General features: G+C 37.4%; 1 protein-coding gene across 1 annotated transcript in view; it reads right to left on the bottom strand.

Annotated features, from left to right (window-relative positions):
* LOC135090110 (muscle calcium channel subunit alpha-1-like) overlaps positions 1 to 12500 on the bottom strand; it is a 248598-nt gene that overhangs the window by 47341 nt on the left and 188757 nt on the right. Inside the window, exons 24-26 of the mRNA XM_063986464.1 lie at positions 9813 to 9830; positions 3489 to 3576; positions 2316 to 2423 (exon numbers count right to left, since the gene is read on the bottom strand). Of these exons, the coding sequence (XP_063842534.1) occupies positions 2316 to 2423; positions 3489 to 3576; positions 9813 to 9830 (214 nt within the window). The remainder of the gene's footprint in view (positions 1 to 2315; positions 2424 to 3488; positions 3577 to 9812; positions 9831 to 12500) is intronic.

Below are 12500 nucleotides of genomic sequence, written 5' to 3'. Positions count from 1 at the left end.
GGGGCAACTGTGGCTCAAACTGGTGATGACACTGAGGGAGAAAAGTCTGTGGGAACACTAATGAGAAAAATGTATGAAACTATTAATATTTATCTAATCACACAATATGCTATCAAAATGTATCATATCAATGGGAAAACTTTGTATTTTTGCAAATATTATTTGGAACACACAACACAATGAATCCATATAAATAAATCTTACACAAACAATAATAGTTCCATATTGACACAGAAAATTTTTAGTTAGTGTTTTACATACAAGTTTAAGGAAGGTTTACAAAAAATATCCAATACAAATTTCCGTATAAAAACAGTGCATCAAAACTCAAAAAATATCTTTCAGTAAAACAGGGAATGATAATATAGAAAAGTACTGAGTGTCCTGAAATGCACTTTTCATGAGGCTTAAAAATTCTTTCCCAGTTTTCTGTCTCTACAATAAAGAGTTTGTGAAACCTAAAAAAAAGTATTCTATTCACAAACCTGAGAGTGACACAGCTTCTCTTGATGCACTCTGCTGTGTCATCCTCATGGTTATTAAGGGTGGCAGTGGTGTGACAAAACACAACAAGCAGACACAGACACGGACATAGACACCCACACACACACACAGCAACAGCAATAGCAGCAGCAGCAGCAGCAGCAGCAGCAGCAGTATGCAGTGGCAATAGCAGCAGCAGTAGCGCAGAAGAAGGCAGGGACGAGAAGGCATATTAGCAGGAAGCACAGAAATGATGACATACTGCTAGCAATGCTTGTGATGCTTTCTGCCAGTGCACACTACAAACCACACACATATCTCTACTAACTACATCATGTCCACCATTCTCATGTCTCCTACCTACCCTTATTGATCAAATACATTAATATGTGAAAATATAACTGACAGAAAAAGATAAGCTAAGTCAATCTCTTTTTTAGGATGCACTATTTTCACAGATCATTTATACAGTACATACAGCATATTAGCATGAAACTGAGATGTGTGATACAGGACACCCTCCTACACTCTTGGCATATGCTACTGGAATGAGTGTAGGATTAGGCCATTGCTGGAGGCAGCACACCATATGAGTACCTGTACCATGGAAAGGCACGTCAGAGGGCTTCACACTCACACCCACACTAAGAAGCTCTTTATGGCATGCTGTGAGGGCTTGGACCTTTGTAATGAGACTTCTAGGGATGACTTTGTTTCTTGTTAGGAATGTATATAGTTAACAAATTCTCTTCATCATAAAAATAAATATGGGCATTTGTTATATTTCCATTCCTTGTATTTACCTGTTTGTAAGTGTTCAGTGTTACCACATGGCAGTTTTCAAATAGTATTTCTGATGATTAAAGAAGAATAAAAATTATTTCATAATTCTAATATTCCCTTCCATTCCTTATGCTTTGATGGCCCAGCACACTGCACTTTGGTGGATTCAATGCACATCCTTGTCCTATGACACCAGAAATCTTGAACAGATAATTTGATTTCTTTCCCTTTCTTGGTAACAGAGTCAGTCAGGTCAAGTGGAGTTCCTTGCAGCAGCACAAGTCAGCAGGGCCATGAGGAGGTGCGGCATGGCAGGCCATCACTCAGCAACAAGGAGGAGTGGCTGGCTGAGGCCCTGACTACACTGATCTTGACTGACACAATACTGACTATATCCAGATGCACAATGTTTAACCAAGAATTTTCTGTGTGTGGGTTAAAAATGGCTCAATAAATAAAGATAATGAAAATAAGCAGGTAATTGCTGCTCTCCAGAAAAGTTTTCTAATTAGACTGGCCAATTTAGTTCTGAGACACCTTGATACTAAATTGCCAAATGCCCTTGTAACAATTTCACAGATGTATGCAATGAAATTTTTTAAACACAAAACCCTTTTTCCTATCTGACAAATTTGATATTTATGTTAATATTTGTATTTGCATTACGATATTTTCTTCAAAGTTTAAAATCTTCTCTTATTTTGCAGCTTCCTATCATTCATTAGGATACATGGTCTCTTCACATTTTAAGCCTTATGAAAGATATATGAGATATCCATACACTCACATATTTACCCTTTATTTATTTGACTGTGATATGAGAAAATGTTTGTGGATAAGATAGTGAACATGAATGTATGAGCACACATATGAAAACTTGTCTTGGATATCCCTCTTAGTGGTAAATATCAGCCTTGTATATAGACAGGCACATAAAAAGTATAAGGCATTAGACAAGCCAGACACGCCTCTCCCTCCTCCCTGTCTGAGTGATGCTCCACCTCCCTCCTTCCTCTGAGTGCATCCAGAAGCAAGTGTCTCATGTTTACCTTGAACAACTGGACTCCAATAACAGCAAACATGAACTCCAGCAGACAGGTGACCAGCATGATGTTGCCGATGGTCTTAATGGCCACTATGACGCACTGAACTACATGCTAAAGTGACCAAGGTGATCCCAATACACCCGCCACCACCAGAGATGAAAGAATTGTGGGGAAGTATTAATAAAAATACATTAAGTATACAAGCCTGTCATTTACATGTCTGTGGAACCTAACAAAGACTGATGTGACAAAGATGTTCCAAATATACTGAGAAGCTTACTTATGCTGTAACATTCTTTAGAAGTTAGGTGTTCTCTTTACTTGATCATTACACTTAGAATAAAACTAATAACAATAAAAATGGCAAACATTTACAGAGATAATAATATCTGAAATAAAAATTTTAAATTCTATTGTACAGTAAAATCCCTCTTATCCGGCATCAACGGGACTGCCGACATGCTGGATACTTGAATATTACCGGATACTTGAATAGAAGTGAAATTATATCCACGATCACCACCCTACACTCATGCATTTTACCATAACAAAGATCAGCTGATCTGATCAGCTGCTTACGTGTAAGCACAACACGCTTCCTCTTTTCTACAACTTTAGGCATGATGAAGGCGTCAGGCGATAAACAGTGCACACGCGGGACTAAGTCACTGAGTAAACACAGTGCAGTGGGCCGCGGGTGGCGCGAAGCAGTGGGCTCTGGTAGCGAGGGGACAAAGTGTGCCTCGTGCAGGAATTTTAATCAATTTTATGAGTACACATTGATTTTTTATTGATTTTAAGGCTCGGGGAAAAATGTGCCGGATACTTGAAGCTGCCGGATACTCAAATGCTGGATGAGAGGGATTTTACTGTATGATTCTAGAAACAATGATGAAAAAAAAAAAACAAAGTTTGCAGTTCTGAGAAAAAATAAATAGATAAATCACAGGTTTCTACCCCAAGTGAGTGAAAACCACAGTATCCTTGTTTAGCTTTAGCATGTCCCTTAACTCCCATTATTAGTACTTTCTTTAAGCTTCCACTGTCCCTTCTTGACTGTGTATACATCCTATGTCACCTCCACATGACGTCACTCCAGCCACAGATGCAGTACATTCTATGCACTCCCAGCACCACATCTCACCCTCCCTTCCAGCCCAGCCACCCCCCACTCACCTTAAGACCCTTGGCTCTGTTGATGGCACGCAGTGGCCTCAGCACACGCAGCACACGGAGAATCTTCACTACGGAGATGGCACCATCCCTGAGGGAGACACTCATGTGTTAACTCAGGACAACAGAAGTGTTGTGGGGGCAGGGAGGACAAGGAGTGTTGGGGAGAGTGTCTGTGGTGGCCAGAAGAGGAGTTAAGTGTTTGGCTCTACACCTGAGTGGCATTACATACAGCACACTACCTGGTAAGGATTCCTTAGGTTCTGGAGAGGCTCCTGAGAAAGGATGAAGAGACTGGTCTCCTGAAGACGAAATTATCTGGTGTGTTTGCTTACAAATAGATATCATGTTTGGTATTATTGGTCTATGAAGCTTCCACAAATCAATCAGTCAACCAGCAGAGTGACATATCAACAAGTTAGAACGGAGAATATGCAGCTTTGTTGTGTTGGTGAGAATGGTATTATCGTCTGGTCAAATGAGCAGTAGCAGTTCAATAAAGCTCACTTGCCATAAGTCTACTTGTTCAAATAAAGAAATGATACTTCAATGTTAGCACAGTTTCACAATTAAGAGAGAGAAATTTTAAATTGTGAATGCACAAGTAGTTTGCAGAAAGTAGAAAGGTATATAAATAGACACTCTATTATGCAAGTTCTTCTGGTAAAAACAGCACTTGGTATTATGGTGGTAAAGGTTCAACTAATAAAATAATGAAAAATATATATTCTTGTGACAACAAATAATAACATTTGTTTGGGGCTTGAAATATTTTTCTTTGTTCAAGTAAAGTGAAGTTTACTGCTGCATTCATCTTCTACTAATCTAAACTTACAACAGAATGGATAATCTTAGATAATTGGCAGTGCAAAACAAATCAGGTGGAATCCTGAACTTATTCAAATAAAAACATGAGGAAGGGCAATCACTAAAATAAGTGTCTGATAAATTTATACCAATCAATATCCATCTTAAATTGCTAAATTTTCTTTTAGCTGCAAGTTATAACTATCTTCGTGGTGATGCAACTTTACATAGTATGTATACATTTCCATGCAATTTACTTAACTTTAAAAATTTTGGTTGGATATCATGTATTGATTTTACTGTATTTTATTTAATGACACTTGTTTAGTTTTTAAGAGAAGTACATCCTCTACCATTCTGGCAACATTAATGAAGCATTTAAGCTTTGTGAAGCTTCAGAAGAAGCTGCCTAATACCAGTAATAAATCATGAGAGATTAGTCTTTCACTGGCTGCATGATGCCACACTCACTGAACACTGATACACATCCAACACTCATTCACTTGATTCACAAGTGCATATTTTTGGCTACATGTAATTTAGAAGACTTGAGGCTCAATGAGCATACAGCCAGTGAATTACTGATACCAAATGGAATCATCTGCTACACTTCTCTACAGTACTTGACATCAGGCATTTCTTTCTCTGCCGCCACCACACCACAGTAAGCATGCACACTTGTCAGAAGCAGACTTGGCACACTTCACATGTTCAAGCAAAAGTTTGCACACAATAATACCTCAGATGACTTCCTGTGGCCTAGGATGGTGGAAAAATAGTTAGATCAGGAGGAGAAACCATCATTTTATCAGTGGGATGGAGCAGCACAAAACAATTCTAGTAACTTCACTTAGCAACACTGCACCCACCCTATAAATGTGCAATCAAGTTCTCTTTTTTGTGCCAAATTTATAGCCTTCCAGTGATAAGAGGAGTCCATTTTATTATCAATTCTTAATGTGTACATCACCCAGTTCAATGCTCTTTCCTGTATCACCCTCCTTCTGTTGTGTCCCATCAACAGGCTACACATAACTCAGTAAATGTCACCCACCCCCTTGTCACTATCAAGATTTAACTTGACCCTCAGCACCAGTCTCTCTCTCTCCTGATAAATGGTAAAACAGTCTGGGCACAAACTGATTTTTGTGTCATATATAAAAATCTACAGGCTGTGAAACATAAGTAATACAGGGACAGAATTATGTATGAGGTTGAAAAAAGTAAAAATGTATAGTGAAGGTATAGTTATTAAAAGTATAACTATAACAGATAAAATACAAAGCATCCTCAAACAGCTGTAAGAGATGCAAAGAATATTTTGAGAATGATATGTGCTTACCCTACTCTGATCTACCAGCACTGAGTTAATAACAATACAACATCACCCTCACACTCTATTATGACAACCAACCTAATAATCATACTTATTTACAGTTTAGAGAAAGAAATTACAACTAGAACAGAAGAGGGATACAAAGTTGGCACACGTTAATTCTTCACTACAGCAACAACTGGCACCTGAAAGAGATTGGAGAGGACAAGAGAGAGAGAGAGAGAGAGAGGAGTTGAAACACCCATGTCAGAGAAGCATTTACATCCTAAGGGATTGGGGAGTTTAAAAGGCTTGTATGGTAAAGGGTGGACTGCTTCTGTCATGTTGTTATGTAGGAGCACTAAGTAAGGATGGGTTAACAGGTTTACATCTGAATGTTGGGAGTGTTTATGGTATCGCAAGTGTTATGGCTGCAAGGTATAATATGCCTACAGGATCGAAGCCAAATGTTCGACTTGCAGATTACGTACGAACCAGACCCAAAGTTTAAAATCTCTTTTTAAAAAATGGTACGCTGTCATACTCTGTCTACATACGAACTACCGCTGAAGCCATGGTGAATAGTAGTACTGTACTAGGTAAGAGTCAGACAGAGAATTAATGTTTTACAAGATCCACAAGCGTCCCCACTGCCATGAGGACCGTGGTTCTCCTACTGCTTGAGCCGCAAGGCCATGCAACGTGCCGGGCTGGTTACCTGAAGACTGGGTCATATTTCTGCGCCTCAGTGACTCTCACGGACACCCATTTGGCACTCATGATTTTACTATGGGGGAGACCAGGAGGGATCAATGTTACAACCTGCTGTACCAGTGTGGGAACAGAAGGTACAGTGAGTGAGGGAAGAAGCATTACAGTGAGTAAAGGCTCCCCAAGAGAACAGGTATAGTGGACAAGAAAAAGAACAGTGTGTGTGTGTGTGTGTGTGTGTGTGTGTGTGTGTGTGTGTGTGTGTGTGTGTGTGTGTGTGTGTGTGTGTGTGTGTGTGTGTGTGAGCTCAAGACTAAACCTGACAAATTTTATTAGGATAACTGAGGGAGATGTTCCTGACAGTGTCATAACTCTGCAAAGAATGAACAGTAAGAGAGAAAGAGAGAGGGATGGAGACACTGTAACTGGAAAAGGTACTTGATGTTGGATCCTTTCCTGTTCTTAATAAACAAAGTTTCTTGTAAATCAAGTAAATTAAATAAATAATAAAGAAAAAATGTACAAACCTAAAAGCTGTCTGAATATCATTGGTTTCAAAGAAAGCAACAAAGTAAATGAATTCTAAATGTATCATAATGCCTTTGAGGAAGATATCAGAATAATATGTCAGAGTGACATGCTTCATTGATAATGTTTTAGCTGTCACATATAAAATGACTTTATAATTTTTTTTACAACTTTCTCTCCTGCCCACTCTCACACTCTCTTTCTTTGTCTTTATCTGGCTTTCAAAACCTCTCAGTTAAAAGGAAAGTCCTTTGCTCCTGCTTCACATCAGCTAAAAGTACAAATAATTATTTGTATTAAATAAGTTATGGTTGGAGGCCTCAGCTCCTCAGTGATGGTAAGTCCTGTTGGGGAAAAATCTTTGAAGTCATTATTGCTTTGGTCAAAACTAAGTTATTCCAATTGAACTTTCATCAACACAAGTCAAAATGCCACACAAGGTACAGCAGTGGGATGCGTCACTGCTAGAAGACAGTATGCAGCTTACGTCTTTCAATGTTTCTATCTGTGGAAAATCTGTGTCAAGAACCTAATAAGGTATGTGGAAAATGTTTACAGCTCTAACTTCCTTCATCAAGGTACAAAACTACACATCAGCCTTTCAGGAAAGGCTCTGTTATATTCTGTGGGAGGGAAATAACTGAACCACTAAAATTCATCTCTAGTCTCAGGAATGTTCTATGCTCTGCTTCTTATATTTCAAAGAAAACTTGCCTAATGAGCAAAACTGTAAAAAATTAAGAATAAACACTAATTCTAAAATTACTAGCAATTTAATTTTACTCAATGATAAACATTATCTGAGATATATATAAATAAATAAATATATATATATATATATATATATATATATATATATATATATATATATATATATATATATATATATATATATATATATATATATATATATATATATCAGATATTTAATTTTACTCAATGATAAACATTATCTGAGATATATATAAATAAATAAATAAATATATATATATATATATATATATATATATATATATATATATATATATATATATATATATATATATATATATATATATATATATATATATATATATATATATATATATATCAGATATTTAATTTTACTCAATGATAAACATTATCTGATATATATATATATATATATATATATATATATATATATATATATATATATATATATATATATATATATATATATATATATATATATATATATATAAATCTGGTTAATTTACTCTACAACTTAATATATCAAAGGACTGGTTTGTGCTCAAAGCACAAAAAATATGTTTTTATTATGGCATATATGCACAGAACCTAAACTTATACTCGTAGTGCATACTTTGATGATGATTCTTCCATTTTTCTTATATTTTAAAAGTAGACTAGCAGTCATAGGGACAAAAGCAAAAAGACTTTATCATTTTAAAAATCTTATCTACCTCACAGTAAGTGCCATGTAAAGCCAATTAGTCATGAATATCTTCCTTTTACTAAATTTAAAGATGAATGATTGTGTTTACCATTACTGTACTTGGCACTCACAGCTAAGAATGGTAGGCCTAGGAGCTGCCACAAGACTACAGCGCTGTGCAAGATACCGCACTAAGAGGACCTGCATTCACAGTCTCAGCACCACAGCTGCTACAGTCTGAGCCACACCAACTCTGCACTGCTGGCTTGCAGGCTGACCCCAGCCAAATGGCATGAGGTATGAGGCAATTTCACAATTTACTTAGAAGGTTACATATTACAGCTGTATATCAACATCTGTGTATCTTGCAGTCCTGAGAGATATTAATGGGAAAACTAGACTTACTATATTTGTTATATTATTCTGTCATAATGCTGGCAAGAGATCAAGAATCAGCGTGACATATTGATAGTTATAATTCATTCCCTCCTCATCAACATTTTGCATTTAAAACAAAGGAGTATTTGCATAACTTTATACATCTGGTTTAAGCTCTACAAGCTGTGTGTCTTGAGTTGGTGTCACAGACTCTCCATGTAGGAACTAGACAGATTCATTCCCAGCTAAACACTAATCAAAGTCTCTGACATAAAAAGAATATTCAAGAGCCATCTACCAGTTCTTCTGCAGTCTGTCTACAAGTTGAGCCAAGAGCCTAAGAGCTGTGTGGTGCCAGAGTAGACCCTCCATGCAGTCTAGTGAGGATCTCCAGATGGCCTCTTTTTATTCCCCTCTCTCTCTATCTGTCTCTTTGTTTTCTATCAACATGCTCCTCAGGCAGGCTTGATCCCTCCCTCACATTCTTTGTCATGGCATGTGGAAGTTGGTCTAAGTGGCACTATGAGCCTGGGCCCATATTTACAGTCTCTTTCCTCAGCAAGGGCAGCCACCAGCTACCAAGAGACAGCATAGAGGATCTAAATAGGATATGCATCTAAATAGAGTCAGCAGGAATCTAGTGTTTCTCTTGTCACTGTAGGAAGCTGCCTCAGACGAGAGTATTTCTGAAGGCATAGTTTGTACTCTGTACTATCCAAGCTCCACAAGACGCACAGGCAACAGAAAATGCAAAGAATTGGAGGAGAAAATCAACGTGAGGCAACAAGTGGGCAGTGGCATTTGGCATGAGGAAATTTTTAAATGGTGGAAATTTTTGTGAGCAAAAGAGGACTTACCTCTGACACCTGAGATCAAAATTCAAATGTAGTAAAAAGATACATTTAATAATCAGACACAAATGCCACATTCACTTGAAGAGTCACAAGGAAGAATCAAATGCTGGAAAGAGAAGAGAGTATCTTTTAAAAAGCATGCCACTGGGTGCAAGTTTAACCCTCGGGGGGACTGAGGGATACTCTTTTGGTTTTGCATTTCTTTTATGCCTGAAAGGACAATGCATTAAGTTCTCTTTTAATGACAAGACAAGTTGGTGGCAATAGTGGTGGGGCAAGGGAGGCAGGGCAGCTAGGGGAGTGGAGGGTAACAGTACCTGGTGGTGAGGTCGCGGCTGCCACACACAGTACGGGGGAGGGAAGAGAAGGGGAGAACACGTTAGTTCGCTGCATCTCGGCGGAAACGCACTCATGTTTACCCACACACATTCACTCACACATACACACACACATAACAAAGAGGCAGGGCCACTACTGTGTATACGGCTGACGTGTTGCCAAGAACCAGACAGATAGATGTACTGTAACCATTGGGGAAAACATCGATGTGGAGGAGGAAGGCAGGGTCAGCACTGAATTAAGTAATGGCATGTTCCGAGGGAAAGGAAAGGTGGTATTGGAGAATTTACTAAATCAAAATAATGTGTCAGGAGAGAATAAAATTAAGAGCAATGTTTTAACTATAATCATGTAGAAATTATGCTTAGTGCATATTTTGCACTCACAGATTAATCAGATGATATATATGGTTCTATACTATTGTACTAAAGTTGCCTTGTTTGTGTTTGAATTTAGCAATACATATCTGCAAAGTAAATTTTTGATACTTGACAAAATTTACCAAAAATTATGATGCTTTGTCCAAATGAACTGTATGACACTGGATATTGTTATGAGTAAGTCATTTTCAAGTATGGCGTAGCAATTGGCATGGAAGTCATTGGCAACACGCATCAATATTAATGTTTTAAAGAGGAACTGCAAATTTATCCATCAATTATTGACCATGAATATTTCTAAAAGTAAGACTGTGTCAAGTTGAGATTTAATAAAGGAATACAAAAATGGAAGTTCTAAGATGTTAAGTGAAAGGTATTTAGTAACAACTTAACTTTTGACAAATAATCTTATTGTATGTCTGAGATAAAAAAAAAAATGTACTTGTGAATTATTAAACCTAAAAGTATGCACACAAAATCCTCATAAAAATGGTATGAAATAAAAAAAAACACAACTTAGGGTATAATATGGAATGCATCCAGACAGTCAGGTAGTACTAGCATCATCAAGACAGCTAAACGGGAGTCACAATACAGTACTCAAGGCAGGGAGGGAGAAACTCAAGGTAAAACTGCACATTCAGGGTAGTTTTATCCATCACACAGTTGGGCCTTACAACTACACACACTGACACCACCCACTGGGGCCTAAACACAGACATAGGAACATACACACATACAGACAGCTCTGGGGCATGATCTGAGCACTGCTGTTCTTGCCTCTACATACACAGGCGGCTGCACACAATAGGCAGGCAGCCGTGTCATTAAAACAACCAAACAAATGGACGGCAAACGTATCTACAGTAATAAGGGGTAACAATAAAGAAACGATAATAGTAAGGAAATAATAACAGTACTCAAGACTCACCATGGTATGCCTTGCAACTATGCATCTAAGTCAAACATATTCCGTTCCCTTGTTATAGAAAAAACTCAATAAAAAGAAATGAGATATCTTGCACTATGCGTCTAAAATCATATCTCTGTTAAAATATTGTCTTGCATTTTAACGTCAGAATTCTACTTACAGACGCCTTGAAAGATTTGGAAAATATCACAATATATGGCAAGCAGCTAGTATCTTGAAAATTCTTGGATAAAGAATATTTTTTGTGGGGAAAATATGGCTAAAGAAATAGGGAATTTTGGGAAGCTATTCACTAATTCCTTGGGGAAATGCAGTCCACGGAGGATTGAGGGGGAAGCATGGCAGCAATGTGAGGTGAACATCTCAATCAGATGGACTCAATGAAAGAAAAATATATAACCCTTATGTTGTTGGGACAGAGGGAATGTAGTAATTAAACAAGAACCAAAAAAAGTAACAACTGTGCACTGATATAAAATGTGACAAGCAAATGTGATATTGCTGAAGAATAAGGAAATATTCAAGGGTGTGTACACTCCATAATTCACTGGAGAAAGAAATGTGTGGAGCCCAAAGGAGGAAAGTTAAGAACATTCTTATGTATCAGGTGGGTCTCATAATCAAATATATTGAGTACTGGGTATGTATTCTCACGACCTAAGAAAAAATTCTAATTTGGTCAAAATATCTTGAGGCTGAGAGATAAGAATGAAAAATTGTTATGAGCTGTGAAGAGAACTATGTAAAACTGCCTGGGAAAAAAAAATGTAATTGTCTCTTTACTACATAATGCAGGAATAATCATCCCTTAAGGCTGGCACTTGATTCATGGAGGTTGGACAGCTATTGCTCATGAAAAAAAAAAAAAAGCCCAGACAGCTTTCAGAGTAATCTTCTTATTGCTTCTAGTAAGTTCATGTAGATTTTTTAGGGGTGACTGGAAACTATATTTTTCAAATGTGTAGAAGTATTTTTCAGCCTGTTACTGTTAGTCTTCCTATGACTTCATGACTCCAAAAGTTCATTAATATCTAAAGAAATGAGTTCACAGCCTTGATTTCTATTGGAATGTGCACTAGTCATTTTGAAAATATTGAAAGGCTCCATTTGGGATGCAAGTGAGAACATTATCAAGGTAAAAAAGAAGTTAAGCTCAATGCAAGAAGTGCTTGGAAATGGTGCTAGTGTTTGTGGTGTGCTGCTTGTCCTCACATGGCTGGGAGTAAGCGAAGGAGTGAGTGACACAAGGTGGTGAGGGAGTGAGTGGTGGTAGGACTCAGTGATGAGTTACTTTATCCACACCAAAGATCCAACCTCATCATACAACTTTGAAGTTTACTCATCTCTAAACAATA

The sequence above is a fragment of the Scylla paramamosain genome, chromosome 34 (genome assembly GCF_035594125.1).
Source record: "Scylla paramamosain isolate STU-SP2022 chromosome 34, ASM3559412v1, whole genome shotgun sequence".
Taxonomy (NCBI): domain Eukaryota; kingdom Metazoa; phylum Arthropoda; class Malacostraca; order Decapoda; family Portunidae; genus Scylla; species Scylla paramamosain.
The sequence above is the reverse complement of the archived record's forward strand: the minus strand, read 5'-3'. Positions and strand labels throughout refer to the sequence as shown.